The following is an 18,405-nucleotide window of genomic DNA, read 5'->3' on the forward strand; positions in this document are numbered from 1 at the left end:
GTTGTGAATCACCATGTGGTTGCTCAGAATTGAACTCAGCACCTTTGGAAGAGCAGGCAGTGCTCTTAACCATTGAACCAAATGATATCCTGTAAGGGGTACAAAGCCCAGATTTTTTTTACGCTAAAAATGTCAGTCACAGGGTAGGGGAAGGGTACAAATATGCATATCTCCCATTTACACACACCTTCATGGCCTCCGGTAAGTGTGAGGTTCACCAGGTGCTCCCAGTTCCCACCAGAGAGGAGAAGAGAGGAAGAATCCCTAAGCCTGGAGCTGAGGTGACGCTGCAGTGACTCTGAAGGATGCACAGGGGTTCTCCCTCCCTCTCCCTCCCCATCACTAAGTGGTGCTCAATGAGACCCATCCCTAGAGGCTGCTCCTTTAGATAGCCAGAGTGTGCAGGGTGAACGTGTATCATGACGCTCAGAGGAGAGAAAGAAACTTGCCCCAGAGGTGTTGGACCTTCCGAGCTGACATCAGTTCTAATGCAAAAGTTAATTACAGCACTGGGAAGCTTTATTTTCCATCCTGTTCAACAATTATAACAGATCCCCGAGTGTGCAACAACATCACATCATATAAAATGGGATTTAATTATTCTCCCAGCTCAGAGCAGTTAACCAGCTTTGGAGGAAACGCAGGCTTTAATGTGGTCATTTGGCAGGTGTTGCCTCCCTACCGCCTCCAATCCCTCTAGGTGGGCTATGAAGAGCTGGAGCAAAAGCACATGATCCAAACCGCATGTGGCATCGTGTGCCTGGAACCCTCCTTGGGGCACCAGCATCAGCACTGCAGAGCTTTGTTCAGATGCTCACTGCCCAACAGAAACATATGGTGTACATACAACAAGGCTGGCGTGGCTCCTTCTAAACCGTGGGGAACAAGGTGAACTCAGAGGCAAGTGTCTCCTCTGGATGCTGGCTTTACTCTAGCCAGGGAGACGCCCTGTACTGAGGCAGCAGTCTGGAAAACAGATGGTGGTGAGACAGGAGAATTCACCACGCTTGAAAGACAGCTTATTGAGATACATGGCCAGGACAGACGTCAGATCCCAGAAAAGAGGGCACAGCCCTGAGAGGAAGTGGAGTTTTTTAATCAGTTGTGAAGAAGTCACTTGCTCTTATCCCACAGCGTCTTTATGGGCTATGTAGGGTGGATAGAAGGGTCAGGCAGCCCACTATCTTGTTTAGTAAGATTATAGGATAAGCTGTCTTTCCAGAGACTGGCCGCTTACACAGGGGACCACAGCAGTTAGGCTACAGGTAACTGTACAGGGCCTCCTACGTCATGGGGCAGGCTCCTAGGAGGCATAGTCTAGCTGCTAGCTCTGACAGTTAGACATGGGGAGTGTGGCCCTTAGCTCTGGCTGTTAGACATGGGGGTTTGCTCTTGTGTTGCTCTTCTGTCTCTACACAAACGAGACTCACAGACGAGTGAGATGTCAGATAGTTCAAAGAGTGCTGTACAGGGAAGTTAATATACAGAGCTGTGCTACCAGAGGGCTTCATGGCTGCTAGACCATGTGGCTCTTCTCTGTACAGCTCTCTGAGAAGGAAGCACTGATACTGAGGCCTGAATCAAAGAAAGAAAAGGCGACTCCGGAGCAACAAGGCAGGAAAGAGGAAATGGGCCAGGAGGTCAGGCTAGAAGGGGTGTAGTCTGGGACACTGTGGGGGTCTGAGAGATCAAGATGAGAAATGGACTTTAATGGCAGAGGGAAATCATTACAGCGTGGTCAGAGGTTGGGGCCCATAAACAGATCTTTCATGTCTGGGGTTTTCCACCTGCTGTGTAAGGAGTGGTTCGTGCTGCAGAGATGGGTGCTGAGGAACGGAGAGGAGCCATCACAGAGTTGGTGTTAATGGCTGTTCACCTTCCTTCAAAACATGACCCTTCCCGATCCCTTGCTGCCCTGGGTCCAGTCGTGGCTTCATTCTGTGCATACAGGGCTCTGCAGCTTACGGAGTACCTTTGGGCCTAATGGCATTTGATTGGAGTTTCTTAACAAACCTTTGACACACACCATGCCCCAACTTCCAGGGGCTCAGAAAGGTTGAACGTCTGCCTTAGGACACAGCCTGTTAGTAGCAAAGCTAAAAATGGAAGGATACGGCTTCCCAATCAGACAGCCAAAACACGGAACTTTAAGAGAGAGTAATGTCTAGACCCATGCTGGGTTTTTTTTGGGGGGGGGGAGGAGAAAAGGTCAGAATCTTTACAATCCAGTGATCTTCAAAAAAATGTCTCGATCAAGGATGAGGAGCAGGCAGAGTACAGATTCTGGAACCAAAGGTCTTTGAAGAGCTTCCAGGTGGACAGGGCTCCCTGGGCCACCTCGGCCAGAGATGGAGTCAGCCTGGCTTTGAGAGCACTGCCGAGACCGAGGCACTTTCCTTGAATTTTCTCCCTTAGGGACGTCCTTATTCTGAGGCTTAGTTTGATTTTCTTTAAAATATATGTATCCCCGACCCTTGCCGGGAGTTGGGAAATAAGTAGGCTGTGGGATGATGGGACATTCTAGTTCAAAAGGCGCCTGCCTGTCTTGGCTCCTAAGCCAACACTGCCACCTAGTGGTCCCCTCTCTTCTCTACAGAGCAGGGGAAGATGGCAGAGAGCAAGGCTTCTCTCCCATCACCTGCATTTCCCAGAAGAGTCTAGGACATGCTGGAAGTGCAGGTCTTGGGACCCCCATTTTAGATCCTAATCCTCAGTGGCCCAAGCGTCCCCCGAGCCATAAGGTAGAATAAAAAACAAAGAAACCGGGGGGGGGGGAGGCACTCTAAGGGAAAGAAGCCCGTCACCTAGGGCTTTAGCTCACCTTTCCTTACTGAAGATGAAGCCAAGGCTGGCTGCAGAGTCGTTATTCCCTCTTCCAAGAGAGGTCTCAAAACAGTGGGAGAGTTGTGCCCGCTTAGTGCAGAACGCTTGTGACCTTGAATGTTACGGCACTCCTGTCTCTCTCTCATCCTGAATTCTAAACGGCATGCCTCATAATAAAACACTTTATAATTTCACTTGCAAAGGAAAATCTAAGTTTAAAAAATTGAAGTAGAACTGGCAAGATGGCTCGGTGAGTAAGGCACTTGTCGTTACGCTGGACAAACCAAATTCAATTCCTGGAGGAAAGAAGAACTCCAAGGTGTCCTCACTTCCCCATGTGTGCACCATGCCACGTGTGTGCACACGCACAAGCACACAGACTCACACAAGAAAATAATGTTTTGGAAGTCAGTCAACTCACGTTTTCACTTAAAATTTTTTAAAACATGGAGGGTCTCACATACCACAAGCTGGTCTCAATTTCATTATGATAATCCTCCTGTCTCTACTTCCGAAGTGCTGAGATTATAGGCATGTGCTAGGCTAGCACCCAGGTTGTCGCACATGCTAGGCAAGCACCCTGCTGGGCTACACTCCAGCCCCAAGTTATACATAGTTTTAAAATGTCCCTTAAACTTTGCTTAATGTTAGGATTGTTGTGAATTTTACCCGTTGAGCCAGGAAAGGCCACAAAGTCAAATACACAGCCATTCCAAAGGCACCCAGATGCAGCTCATTCTGAGAAGACTCAAAGACCTCGGGTGTTACTCTCGTCTTCCTGTGTGTCTCTATCTAAATCCTTAGTAAACTCACTAACTGTGGTTCAGTCTAGCTAATCACATCTGTGGTGTAGTTCTGAATCCAGCTTGTCCTCGGAGGAGAAGAGAAGACTCAGGCTGCTGGTGGCAGTGATGAGCAGGGTCTTCCTGCCACCACTGATTCCTTTTCAGTCTGAATGAAGAAATGCAGATCAACTGAGATGAGCTAAACATCTGTTCTATTCATGGCTTACATTAATCCATGGACCCTTCATCCCCTGAAACTAACTACTCATCAGAAGCAATGATGCTCACTAATGAACTATGTTCCTGAAAGGGTCACTCTCAGATCAACAGAACGCCATCAGCTGGGAAAGGGTGAGGAATGTAAACCCTGTGCTCCCAGCATGTTCGTTAGGGATACAGGGGACAGAACACTCATTTTCCACTCTCACTAATGAACTATGTTCCTGAAAGGGTCACTCTCAGATCAACAGAACGCCATCAGCTGGGCAAGGGCGAGGAATGTAAACCCTGTGCTCCCAGCATGTTCGTTAGGGATACAGGGGACAGAACACTCATTTTCCACTCTCTGGTCTCGGCCTGGCCTGTGGCAAAAGCAAAGAAGTGATTTTGGATGGGAGTTAAAGGCAGGACAATGGGGACTCAAAATTAGTCCTGAAGGGTTCAGAATCTGATCCAATGTGGCCCTGGGCAGGGGTGCAGCAGTCTTTCCTGGGAACTTGGTGGCAAGGTGTGGACTCAGCACTCGCAGGACTCACTGAGCAAGATCGTACCTCTCCTTGACATGCCCATGGCACTGCCATCTTTTCTATCATCTGGGAGGTTTAGAGAGGTCAGCCTTGCCCCTCTGCTTCCTTAATTCAAGGACCAGTGCCTGGGGTTCAGTTCGTGTGTATAAATCACATATGCAGCACATTGCACTGGAGCCCTTTTGACTGTGAGAAAAACACTCTCCTTTCCAACCTGCTATAAGCACAGAACTGAATCATCACACCCCTCCCTAGGTGGAAACATCAGTGCTCCACAGACCTCCCAGGAAGGCACATGGAACTTAGCTCAGATAGAAAAGTCCCCACTCACCAGAGTGGAATCAACAATGAGGGCAAGGGCTCAGAGTGGCTGAAGTGGAAGCGTGAGAACCCTGTAAAAGCAACGAGTCAGTGGCCCACCTGTAATCGCAGTGTTCCTGGGGCAAGCTGGCCGACTAAACAGTCAAATCCACCTGCTCAAGGTTCAACCGAAGGAGAAAAACACCCAACATCTCCTTCAGGCCTCCACACACATGTGAGAATGTGCATAGAAACACACACATACATACACATATGAAAGTATACCACAACTATATGTGCAAGGAAAAAGAAAGATGGTGATGATGATGATGATGATAATGGTGATGATGATGGTGATGATGATGATGATGATGATGATGGTGGTGGTGGTGGTGATGATGGTGGTGGTGGTGATGATGATGGTGGTGGTGGTAATGATGGTGATGATGATGATGGTGGTGGTGGTGGTGGTGTTGATGGTGGTGATGATGATGGTGGTGATGATGATGGTGATGATGGTGGTGGTGGTGGTGATGATGATGGTGGTGGTGATGATGATGGAGATGGTGGTGGTGGGGGTGGTGGTGATGATGATGGTGATGATGGTGGTGATGATGATGGTGGTGATGATGATGATGTTGATGGTGGTGGTGATGATGGTGGTGGTGATGGTGGTGGTGATGATGGTGATGATGATGGTGGTGATGATGATGATGGTGATGGTGGTGGTGATGATGGTGGTGGTGGTGGTGATGATGATGGTGGTGGTGATGATGATGGAGATGGTGGTGGTGGGGGTGGTGGTGGTGATGATGATGATGATGATGGTGGTGATGATGATGATGGTGATGGTGGTGGTGATGATGGTGGTGATGATGATGATGGTGGTGGTGGTGGTGATGATGGTGGTGATGATGATGATGGTGGTGATGATGGTGATGGTGGTGGTGATGATGGTGGTGATGATGATGATGGTGGTGATGATGGTGATGGTGGTGGTGATGATGATGGTGATGATGATGATGGTGGTGGTGGTGGTGGTGGTGGTGGTGATGGTGATGATGGTGGTGGTGGTGATGGTGATGATGATGGTGGTGGTGATGATGATGGTGATGGTGGTGGTGATGGTGGTGGTGATGATGATGGTGATGATGGTGGTGATGATGATGGTGGTGATGATGATGATGTTGATGGTGGTGGTGATGATGGTGGTGGTGATGGTGGTGGTGATGATGGTGATGATGATGGTGGTGATGATGATGATGGTGATGGTGGTGGTGATGATGGTGGTGATGATGGTGGTGATTATGATGGTGATGGTGGTGGAGATGGTGGTGGTGATGATGGTGATGATGATGGTGGTGGTGATGATGATGGTGATGATGATGATGATGGTGGTGGTGGTGGTGGTGGTGGTGATGATGATGATGGTGATGATGATGAGGGTGGTGGTGGTAATGATGGTGATGATGATGATGATGATGATGGTGGTGGTGGTGATGATGATGATGGTGGTGGTGATGATGATGGTGATAATGATGATGGTGATGATGATGAGGGTGGTGGTGGTAATGATGGTGATGATGATGATGATGATGGTGGTGGTGGTGGTAATGATGATGATGGTGGTGGTGGTGATGGTGATAATGATGATGATGGTAGTGGTAGTGGTGGTGATGATGATGGTGGTGATGATGGTGGTGGTATCAATGGCCTGGGAAAGGCACCATGGTTATGGAAGGCAGACTTAAGCAGGCAGCCAGCATCAGCAGGCAGACCAAGGCCACTCCTGCTCTTGGAGATTGTTTCCCTCCTGCACGCCATGAACTGTCCCTTACAGTAACACCCTGGAGTTACGGATCCACGTTTCCTTTCCCTTGCTGATGGTGACAGGTCCCACTGGCCAAGGATATTAAAGAAGCCGATAGGGCACTTGGCTCATTCGCCTGCTTCGAATCTGACTTCAGCACTCTTCCCTCTAACCAGCAGCTCCTAACACTCTCATTCCATGCTAAAACCCCAGGGGAAAAGAATCATGGAAAAACTGAGGGAGGGGGCATTTTATTTTATTTAAGCATTTCCCTAACACCTTTTAAAAATATAGCTTCATTCCTTTTCTGAAAGATTTCCAGTATTCCCCACCTCTAAACTTGCCATAGCTAATGATGTCATAAGCAAACAAAGTTACAAAACAGCTAATTCCTCCAGATAGCAGAACCCTCTCAAAAAATTAAACTGGGTTCCAGAGGAGAACTGGGGGAGACTCCACAGCCTCTCTGGACCTGCAGAAGGTGGGCAATGCCAAGGTAAGGTCACTACTTCAGACAGGCTTAGGAGGCACTTGCGGTCCCTGCATCACATTTACCCACCAGACTTGCCCTGTTAAGAGACACTGGAGGGTGTCTCAGTGTTAAGAGCACAGGCTGCTTCTCCAGAAGGCCCAGGTTCAATTCCCAGTACTCACATGTCAGCTCACAACTGTGTAACTTCAGTTCCAGGGGGATCTGACACCCTCATACAGACCCACATGCAAGTGAGATATCAATACAGATAAAATAAAATAAATAAATCTTTTTCTCTCTTCTTAAAAATATTTTATTTAATTTTTTAAAATTATTTTATATACCTGCCAGTTTCCCCTCCTCCAGTTCTTTCCTCCCACCTTGCGTCTACCCTCCCCCTATCCACTCCTCCTCCATCTCCACTCAGAAAGGGTAAGGCCCTCCATAGGAGTCAGCAAAGCATGGCCTATCAAATTGAGGTAGGACCAAGTTCCTCCCTCCTGTATCAAGGCTGAGCAAGACATCCCACCATAGAAAATAAGTTCCAAAAAACCAGCTCATGTATCAGGGTCAGGTCCTGGTCCCACTGCTAGGAATCCTACAAACAGACAAAGCTATACTACTGTCACCCACATGCAGGGTATCTCGGTGGGTCCCATGCAGGCTTTCTAACTGTCAATCTAGAGTCTGTAAGCTCCCACGAGCTCAGGACAGCTGTCTTCATGGTTTTCCCAAAGATTATCTTGACTCTTGACCCATGTTGCTCATATAATCCCTCTTCCCTCTTTTCAACTGGACTCATGGATCTCGGCCCAGGGCTTGACTGTGTGGATCTCTGCGTCTGCTTCTGTCAGTTACTGGATGAAGGTTCTATGGTGACAATTAGAGTGGTCTCCAATGTGAATACAGGAGGCACCCTCTCCACTATTGCTTAGTCTTAGCTGGGGTCATCCTTGTGGATTCCTAGGAGCTTCCCTAACTCCAGGTTTTTCCCTAACCCTATAATGGCCCCCTCTATCAAGATATCTCTTTCATTGCTCTCCCTCCCCATCCCTCCCCCAACTTGATCATCCTAATCTCTCATGTTCCCATTCCCCCCTCCCCTCCCCTATAACCCCTTTATCCCCAATTTACCCAGGAGATTTCATCTATTTCCCCTTCCCAGGGAGACCCATGTGTCCCTCTTAGGTTCCTTCTTGCCACCTAGTTTCTCTGGGGCTGTGGATTGTAGCTTGGTTATCATTTGCTTTACATCTAATATCCACTTATGAGTGAGTATATATTGTATTTGTCTTTCTGGGTCTGGGCGACCTCCCTCAGGATGATTTTTTTTCTAGTTCCTTTCATTTGCCTGCAAATTTCATGATGTCATTTTTTTTTATCACTGAGTAATATTCTGTTGTGTATATGTACCACATTTTCTTTATCCATTCTTTGGTTGAGGGACATCTACGATGTTTCCAGGTTCTGGCTATGACAAATAATGCTGCTACGAGCAGGTATCCTTGTGGTATGATTGAGCACCCTTTTGATATATGCCCGGTCTTGAGGTAGATTGATTCCCAATTTTATGAGACACCGCCATACTGATTTCCAAAGTGGTTATACAAGTTTTCACTCCCACCAGCAGTGGAGGAGTGTTTTCCTTACTCCACATCCTTTCCAACATAGGCTGTCATTAGTGTTTTTGATCTTAGCCTTTCTGACAGGTGTAAGATGGTTATCACAGAGTCATTGTGATTTTCATTTTCCTGATAGTTAAAGATGTTGAATAATTCTTTAAGTTTATCTCAGCCATTTGAGATTCTTCTGTTGAGAATTCTCCATTTAACCCTGTACCCCATTTTTTAATTGGATTATTTGATGTCAAGCTTTTTGAGTTCTTTATATATTTTGGAGATCAGACTTCTATCAGATGTGGAGTTGGTGATGATCTTTACCCATTCTATAGGCTGCTCTTTTGTCTCATTGAAGGTGTTCTTTACCTTACAGAAGCAAAAATAAATAAATCTTAAAATAAACAAGGAAATTTTTAAAAAGACAGGTGTAATAGTGCACGTCTTTAATCTCAGATCTTGGGAGGCAGAAACAAGAGGATCTCTATGAGTTTGAGGCCAACCTGGTCTACAAAGGTGTTCCAAGACAGTTCCAGGACTATGCAGGGAAACCCTGTCTTGAAAAATAAATAAAAAAGAATATAAACTGTCCACTATAAAAATCAACATGGCAGTTACTCAGAAAATCGAGAATCTGTCTACCTCAAGACTCGGTTATACTATTCTTGGACATGTAACCAAAGGATACTCCATCATATCACAAGGACACTTGCACAACCATGTTCATTGCTGCTTTATTCATAATAGCCAGAAAGTGGAAACAATCTGGATATTCCTCAGCTGAAGAATTGATAAAGAAAATGTGGTACATTTATACAATAAAGTATTACTCAGTTGTAAAATTCAATGACAACATGAAATTTGCAGACAAATTGATTGGACTCGAAGAAAAAATTATCCTAAGTGAGGTAACCCAGGCCCAGAAAGACAAAGGTATGTGCTCACTCATAAGTGGATATTAGCTGATAAGTAAAGGATAATCATGTTATGGTCCACAGGCTCAAAGAAGCTAAGTCACAAAGAGGGTTCGAGGGTGACACAAGGAACTCCCTGAGAAGATTCCACAGGAATCTGGGGATGGGCAGGAATGTGAACAGGGGGAACCAGGTAGGGGTGAGGAGAGAGACTACTGGGAGAGACAACTGGAGTTGTGTTGGGGGTGTGTATTTGGGGGTAAGATAGGAACCTAGTGCAATGGAAACTCCCTAGAATTTATTAGGGTAAGCTTAGCTAAGAATCCTAGTAATGGAGGATCCAGAGACTGAACTGGCCATCTTCGATAACCAGGCAAATCTTCCAGTGGAGGGATTGGAATGCCAACCCAGCCACAAAACTTTTTGGTCCTTGGCTTTAGAAAATGAGAGAGAGGTCTGAAAAGTGCCAACTAGTGCAAGTGTTTGAATCTGAGTTCAACCCCCAGCACCTACTTGAAAGCCCAGCATGATAGAGCTCTCTATGATCCCAGTGCTTAGCAGAAGTGAGTGGAGGCAGGTGGATTCCTGAAACTCATTGCCTGGCCAACGTAGCCAAATAGATGAATGCCAGGTTCAGTGAGAGATCCTGCCTCAAAAAATAAGTTGGAGAGAGATCAGGAAAAACACTTGATATTGACCTCTGTCTAAACCACACACACACACACACACACACACACACACACACACACACACACACATATACCACACACACATGCACATGTACATGTATACACACTATGCACACATACAGACACACCACACACATCCACACGAAAATACAGCACACACATATATCCACATGTCCATACAGCACACACACATGTACATATACCACATACACAAAAACAAAAATAGAAGACCTGAACTAGCACACTTGCTCTGTCTTATTCCATGACTCTGGCTGGATCATGGGGAGGTAACGGAGGTCTCCATTGTTTACCATGTAGCTCTTCACAGATTGTTTGAACTTCCTCAGAACAAGGTCACTAGATTTCTCTGAAAGGATGACCCAAGAGAGCAAACAGTGCCTTCCATGTCCTGATTCCAGAAACCCACACCAGCTGTCCTACTGGTTTTGGGTCATTCTGCATGAACACACAGCAAATGGAAAGAGAATGAAATCCACGTTTTCAGGTGAAGAATACCAAAAACTTTGTATGTGTAGCATAGATATCCTAAAGACACCACAATCCACTTCCCAAGCACAAATTGTCCTTCCATCCCACACAATTCCATTCATGGAAAGTGAGTACAGGGACCCCAAACTTGTATCTAGGTACTGATGCCTCGGCACAGTCTCTATTGAACCGATGACCCCTGAACTAAGTAGCGAGTCACCTGCCCCTCTGTTCACCCCATCAGATAAGGCTGTTGTCACTGTGTTCTAAGTGGGGGAGACTCTGAGCCACTACAGCACTTACTTCACTGGGCCATAAGTCAAAGCCATCCTTTCCTTAATAAAAAAACAAAACAGCCCTGGGGCTGGCTATCTGATTTGATTCTGCCCTCTGTGTCACTTCCACAAGGCTAATCTTGTTCTCACCCAATTCTACAGAAAGAAACACAAAGGGTTAGAGTACAACCATGGAAACCAAGTGCAATATACAAAGTAGATGTGGGGCCTTGACAGACAGAAGGCCTGGGTGGTTCACTGATATCAGGGACACTGGGAACAAGAAAGGTGAACCTAGGAAACCATCTTCTGGAAGGGAAAGCAGGGCATGCCTCTCCAAGCCAGGCCTGCATTGTCCCGCTAATTAAAGTCATTAAATGAAATGTATTATCAAAGCAACAAGTTTGGTAAGTATTCGACTGCTTACAACATGCCAGGTACCACTGTAAGTGCTGCTTCAAAACCAATCCAGAGACTGTGTAGGTAGTGTCTTAGTGTGATAGATTCCATACCATCCTCATCTCCAGTGTTTGATGCCAATGGGGAGACCAGATACTCCCTTCCCCTTCTCCAGGCTGTGATAGAAGTATATTTATTTATTTATTTATTTATTTATTTATTTATTTATTTATTTATTTATTTATTTATTTATTTATTTATTTATTATTTGTTTTTTTGAGACAGAGTTTCTCTATGTGGTACTGGTTGTCCTAAAACTCATTCTGTAGAACAGGCTGGTCTCAAACTCAGAGATCGACTTGTCTCTGCCTCCCAAGTGTTAGGATTAAAGGTATGCACTACCACCACTCAGAATGATAGAAGCTTTTTTTTTTTTGATAGAAGCATCTGAACCACTGTTATGAGCCAGTATCCTGCCAATCCCAGAAATAAGTTATTAGCAAGGGCCTTCAAATTTTGATGTGTGGCTACTATAGGAAAAGCAGCAGCATCTGGGTTTGGACCTAGGCCACCTGCAGTATGGGAGTGAGAATCCAGGTCAGACCACTCTTAGCTGAGAGGGATAAATGTCCCTTCAGCTACAGACTCTGTAAAGAGTAATTACAGGAAGCCCTTATGGAATGGGAGCTTCCCTGGAGGCTCTGGCAATGTTTATGAGGCAGTAGCATAGCCTTGGTCCCAAGGGTGGCAAGTTCATGGCCATGTTTGGCTCCCATTCTACATAGTCTTGCAGCTCACAGTCAGTATGGAAGACAACCTTGTCACTTGTCCACTGTGGTGAAGTCTGGTTGGAGGAAGGGCTATCTCGTGAAGCCAGGTGTCTTGGCCCACAGGGAAGCGTGCCAGCTGCTGAATAATGGTCATTCTTGCTCTAGACCTAGAAATAGAGAAGGAAGCACAGTTTGTCCTTGGATGCATTGTGGGTAAATCTGAGTCTTTTCAACTTAGCTACTGAAAAAACAAATTAGAGAAAGTTCTTCCTAGACTGATAAAAGTTACCATGTCTAAGCAGTTGGGACCCCCAAAATCCAGCAGAATTAGAAAGTTTTTCAGTTGCTAATACACTGTCAGGAAGCCCCTAAGCAAAGAAGGCAAGAAGCCCAAGACCAAAATGCCCAAATCGGTATCTGTTACTCCAGGTTCCCTGCAACACAAATGCCAACATATTCTCTGAAGAAACAATGCACACACAAAGACAAGGAGGAGCTTGTGGAGTAGGTTAAACTTCAGGCCTAGAGACTGAAAGAAGCCAAATAAAAAATGTCAGGAACAGATTGCCAAGGGATGTAGGCTGTATTCACTGAAAGTTTCTACTTCTGAGTCCAGTCAAAAATGAGTCTTGAATGGTAAGAAATAAATGACCAGACCTTGAAAAAGAAAGAATTGCATAGATCATCAGCATTTATCTTAACTGCAGACAGTATGCCCAGTCGCACATGCTGCTGCCTCTATGCCTACTCATCATGACAGGCTTTTTCTTTCTGAAGTTGTGAACTAAAATAAACCCTACTTTAAATTGCTTCTTACCAGGAGTTTGGTCACAGAAGTAAAAGAAGTAATGAATAAACGGCACTTTTACCTGTATCTCATAAAGACACATTTGTACTCCGTATTGCAGAGAGGAATAGGCAGGCAGACATTGTACAATGGCATCAATGGCTTGCTTTGTCCTGAGTTAACACTTGCTCCACCCAGACTCCTAGAAGGATGCAGGAACAACAGTAGCAGCACCTAAGCATACTCAGTGTTCCTGGAAGTACCTGGAACTTAGCTGTCAGACAGAAGATAATGAGGAGGAAGTACAGGAGATGGAAGGAAAGAGACACTGACACCATGAATAGCAGGAACAAGACTGAAATCTGTGATGACTGTTGTAACTGGGGTGCCCTGCAGCCGGCTGGCTTGAGATGAGACTGAAGGCAGTCTTCTGCTTCCTTCCTCTTCTCCTGCTGCTAGCCTTCTGAGTGAAGTATAGCTTGAAGATTCAACCCTCTGCTACCCGAAGTTGTGAGTGACAGGTGACACCAGTGTTCCAGTAATACCACCAACCTCCGTCCTCTGCTCCAGGGCTGAATCCACTCCATGCAGCTCTCAGAGTGGTCCCTGATCTGGTCTCATGGTGTTTATTCGACCTCTGCGTGCCCGGTGCTTTGGCAGCATGCTGTCTGCTCAAGAGGAATGATAAATGAATGAGTCACTCACCGTAGAGAGCTAGGAGGAGCATAAAATAAGACACTGGAAAACATTAAGTCTTTGTTTAGTGTGGAAATGCCTCCTCATGACAAACCCAGGAAAAACAGAATTCAGCAGCTGTACAGCCAATAGCAAGAGAACTAAGGGAGATGGGGAATGGGGAGGTGGTTCACAGGGATGACCAGTCAGGAGCACTGAGTGCAGGCTTAGAGACACCTCATCTGCTGGAGTGCTTCTGCCCTGCCTACACTCGAGAGGGTTGTGTAGTTCAGAGATAAAGCTTGGCTCTCACCCAGGAGTGCTGGAGACGTCTTGCAGCCCTCTCCTATGCCTCACCTCTTGCAGAGAGAAATAGGTGCCCATTCCCACCCAAATCTCAACAAGAGGGAGGGGCAGTAATGTGACCGACCTTGCCTGCCACATGGCAAGAGCATCCTCAAGCCTCTAGCTGCCCTTCCAACACAGTTCATAGCCTTGGGCCTGCACCACTGAAGCCAGGGGCGAAAAAGAGAGCATGGACTAGGGAACTGTGGTATAAAATGTGCGAGGATAAAGCTTCATCCTCCTGTACCCAGAAAATAAAGTGAAAAGAATAGTCAGCCTGTAACCTCAGCACATGGGAGGGAGAGGCAGGAGGATCATCAGGAGTTCAAGATCAAGGTCACCCTGGGTTATATAAAACCCTGTTGGAAAAAATGCAAGACACAAAACTAATATGTAATAGCATCCATAGGTAAATATGTAATTTTAGAATGCATGGGTATACATGTAGAAGAGAACATGGAGGGAATCAAACTGCTAGTACAGGAAGCTGTGATCTTAGAAACACAACTGGGCATGATGGCACATGCCTGAATTCCAAACCTTGAAGCGGGAAGATCTTAAGGTCAATGACTGCCATGGCTACATAATAAGACTCTGTCTAAATAAATAAGATACAAAAGGTTGGAGCATCAAGATGGCTCAGCGAGTGGAAGAGCCTGTCCCAAGCCTGGGGACTTGAACTGTATCCCGAAGGTATCTGTGGTAGAAGAGAGAGCCAACTCTTGCAATCTGTCCTCTGACCTCTACACTCACTCTGGGTACACACACACACACACACAGAGAGAGAGAGAGAGAGAGAGAGAGAGAGAGAGAGAGAGAGAGAGAGAGAGAGAGAGAGAGAGAGAGAATAAATAAATGTATTCATTCTGAGCATCTTTTTGTATAAAACTTGGAATACTTTGACAGTGGTCAGATTTCCTTTCCTTTTCAGGTACATAAGCTTTAAATTCCATTCTTGATAAATGTCTTAGTTAGGGTTTCTATTGCTGTCAAGAGACACTGTGACCACAGCAACTCTTATAAGGAAAATGTTTCTCTTTGGGACTGACTTGTTCAGAGATTTAGTCCATTATCACCCTGGTGGGGAGCATGATTGCACACAGGCAGACATGGTGCTGGACAAGGAGCAGAGAGTTCTACAATTGAATCAGCAGGCAGCAGGAAGAGAGAAAGCCACTGGGCCTGGCTTGGATATTTGAAACCCCAAAGCCCAACCCCAGAAATGCATTTCTTCCAGCAAGAACACACCTACTCCAACAAGGCCACATGGCCTAATTCTTTCAAATAATTCCACTGCCTATGAGCTTATGGAGGCTATTTTCATTCCAACCACCACAATAAATAAAACCCTGTAAGATTTTTTTTAAACCTTCACTATTCATCCCACAAACACAGAGAATGTCTATAACCAAAATTATGGTAGATTTTAAGAATATATAAACGAGTAAGGGACCCTGACTCCAAAGACTGTAGTCTGCTGGAAAACAAACACGTGTATTGATAATTGTGGTAGAATGTTGGTGTCCCACGTAAGAGGGAGACAACTGCCCCCAAGAGTTGCAGAAATATTTCTTGGTAAGTATGGAGAAAGCAGGTCTCACATAACTGTGTCCCTGATGGCCCCACCAATATTCTTGTCCTAGAATGGGGCTTCACAGCACCACTGCGGACGCAGTAGATAATTCCTCATTAGGATGGGGGAAGTGGCTTCCCTAGCCATTTCTCACAGCCGGAAAAGCCTCCAGAAATTAGCAACCCCTTAAAAGCAGTAAATTACCCTGGCAGAACCATTGCCCCAATAGGTTAGGCCTTCTGCAGTCCAGCCCCTGCCTGGTCAAGGTTGAGCTCCTACCCTTGGAGCTGGTGTGAGAACATGAGCTTCATCCATCAAATCACAAGTTAGTTCAACACAACACCTAACCCAGAGGAAGCAATTGATACATGCATCCACTGGCATCAGTGCCCACCTGGAGAGGAAATCAGCTCATGAAATAAAATACCTATGGTCACACAATAGGGATCCCTCCTTAGATCTGTATAATTCCAAAACCTCAGATCCAGGTCACATTATCCACCATCATCCACCAAGCAATGTGCAGAGGGCATCCAGTTTCAACCTACAGGATGGGCATCTCCTGCCTACCAGGATGATCCCAGACAGGACAGCCCAAGCACAAAAAATACAACCCATCAATCCATCATGGCCAAGTCCTAAAGTCAGGGTGGAGTGGCAATGAAGGTCTCCCATGACCAGAAGGAAAACCAGGGTCTCATCATCTCTGATTCTTCCATGGGGTGTACATCCTTGGGGTGCACATCCCTCTCTACAAGCCTGGAAAGGAGAGGACTTTATCTAAACTGATCTTTTTCAGGGCCTTGAGTGTGAGAAGTACTGAGAAACAGAGACTACAAAGATAGGCTAATGGATGATAGACAAGCAGCTCAGGTTTACAGGAAGAACAATCTTGAAGAAGACAGAAACCCATGACTGAGACATAAAATTAGCACACCCACAGTAGACACAGAACGAGGATGTGACTTGGGATCCTGAATTTGTGCAATCCTGGAGAAAACTGGTCCCAGACAGAGAGCCTTCCAGTCAAGTGTCACAAGTGTGGCCAGCTGGCCCAGAGCTGCGAGACGCATATCACAGCCACTGATGTCCCTGACTGCTGGGCCAGGCTCTGGTGTCTTTGAGGTCTCCTAAATGCAGCCAATGTCAGCAGCTTTAGTGAGTGGCATTTTGTTCTCTGGACCCACAAAGATTTGAGCACTGTGGCAGAAGGTGACTCCTTTTTCCTTCCCTCATGGCCCGTGAGGCTAATCATAAAATACTCTCTGTTTCAAGTCTATAGGAGAAAATGCTCCTAAATCCATTAAGTTGCTAATGCATGCATCCCAAGACCAGAAAAAAGGTGCAGGATTGATGGATGGACCTGTCATATTTATGGTTGATAGCTGAGTGACTAATGGGCTTGGCAGTTTATAACACAATGCTCACTTCACTCTCCTCGTCCAGCTTGGGGTAATGCATAGGCGTGGGTACGGGCACTGCACTGCGATGATGCGGCAGTGATGGCGCTCTATCACCGTAGATTATCAACGGGTTTCCTGTGAGAAAGAATGTGCCAGGTCCATGTAAAAGCAGGGTAGAGGGAGAACATTTGTGCCCAGCCACCTGAAATTCACAGCCTTCTTTCCTGAGGCCATCCCCCTGTTCCTGCTAGGGGTGCAGGTGGTTAGAGACAAGAAAGCTGGGTATCTTACACCCCAGACTCTGGCTGCACCTTCCCTGAGCTATGCAATGGCTCCCCTTTGCTGTCTTTATTCATGCCCCATCTCTCTGATCCAGCTTCAACCTGCAGCCTCTCAATGGAGAAGGGAGGCACGTAAGACGTGGGAAGGATGTGAAGGAAACAAGGCTCAGAAAGTAGACTTTACAAGTGTACGGAAGCCCTGAAGGTCAGCCCGCTCTCTCTAGCTCTCTCTCTCGCTCTCTCTCTGTCTCTTGCTCTCGCTCTCGCTCTCATTTCTCTCTAGGTCAGAGAAACAGTGACTGCTGTAGGGAAGATGCCCTCAGACAGACAAGCTCCTGCAAGTCATGAAGAGAGCTCCAGGGATGTCATTTCCATTGCCTATGTTGGGGGTGAGCTTTGAGTCACCCACAACCTATTTTCCTGACATAACCCTAGCAAACTCTCTGGTTCATGAAGCCACACTCAAGTAAACTAGTTTCATTTGGTGCTCTATCAATGGGGAATAGGCATTTGTTCCCATCGCTCTGGGGGAAAAAAAATCACACATTATCATATCTGTAATCAATAAGGCTGATATTTCCGGGTTCTAGGAGCCATGCATGTGCAGACAAACCCTCAGGCAGAAGTGCCTGAATGTTAAAGAGCCCCACATGACATAAGTGCAGTATAGATTACATCATCCACATATGACTCAGCTAAGCCCATGTGCACATGTGTGGTCACGTATGGTTGCACACATGTGTGAGCCCTGTCATCTGTGTATGACATAGTCATGTCAACCCCCTGTGCACATGTGCTAGGCAGCTTTTAAAAGCTGGACTCCATCTCTCTCTCTGCACACTGACTTCCCAGGCCTGTACACGCGCCCTCTAATAAACTCCTAAGCGGGTTTGTTGCGTGATCCTCTGTGTTTCCTTCTCACTCACACCAGGTAATTTCAACATGGATTGAATGTAAAATGGTACCATAGGCTTAAGTGTATGAACTGTAGATGATACTATTATAGAAGACTGTGGAAAACTGAATTTTTGGGAGAGGTGGGAAAAGGGGCCTGAATGGAGTAGATTCCCATCAGTTAAGAGAAGAGAACATATGAGCAACCAAATAAATATTGCAGCCTCTAAAAAAAAAAGATTGCAATAAAGAGGAAGGGAGGAATGGGGGATCAAGAAAAAGACAGATTAGAATATGCTACCGTGCTGTGAGAGGGATCTAGGACTATTAAGAGAAAATTGGCATGAGATGAAAGCAAG

General features: G+C 46.0%; 1 protein-coding gene across 6 annotated transcripts in view; it reads right to left on the reverse strand.

The window, feature by feature from the left end:
• LOC142852086 (ELMO domain-containing protein 2-like) overlaps positions 1 to 18,405 on the reverse strand; it is a 63,063-nt gene that overhangs the window by 21,447 nt on the left and 23,211 nt on the right. For 3 of the 6 annotated variants that reach the window (XM_075976487.1, XM_075976485.1, XM_075976486.1), the window contains exons 8-9: positions 13,428 to 13,543; positions 9,303 to 12,255 (exon numbers count right to left, since the gene is read on the reverse strand). The exons of 2 other annotated variants lie outside the window; for them this stretch is intronic. In XM_075976487.1, the coding sequence (XP_075832602.1) occupies positions 12,239 to 12,255; positions 13,428 to 13,543 (133 nt within the window). In that variant the 3' untranslated portion in view covers positions 9,303 to 12,238. Of the gene's footprint in view, positions 1 to 9,302; positions 12,256 to 13,427; positions 13,544 to 18,405 lie in introns of those variants that run through there. One more of the 6 variants, XM_075976484.1, reaches the window with a different exon arrangement.

Source organism: Microtus pennsylvanicus, chromosome 6, assembly GCF_037038515.1.
Source record: "Microtus pennsylvanicus isolate mMicPen1 chromosome 6, mMicPen1.hap1, whole genome shotgun sequence".
Lineage (NCBI taxonomy): Eukaryota > Metazoa > Chordata > Mammalia > Rodentia > Cricetidae > Microtus > Microtus pennsylvanicus.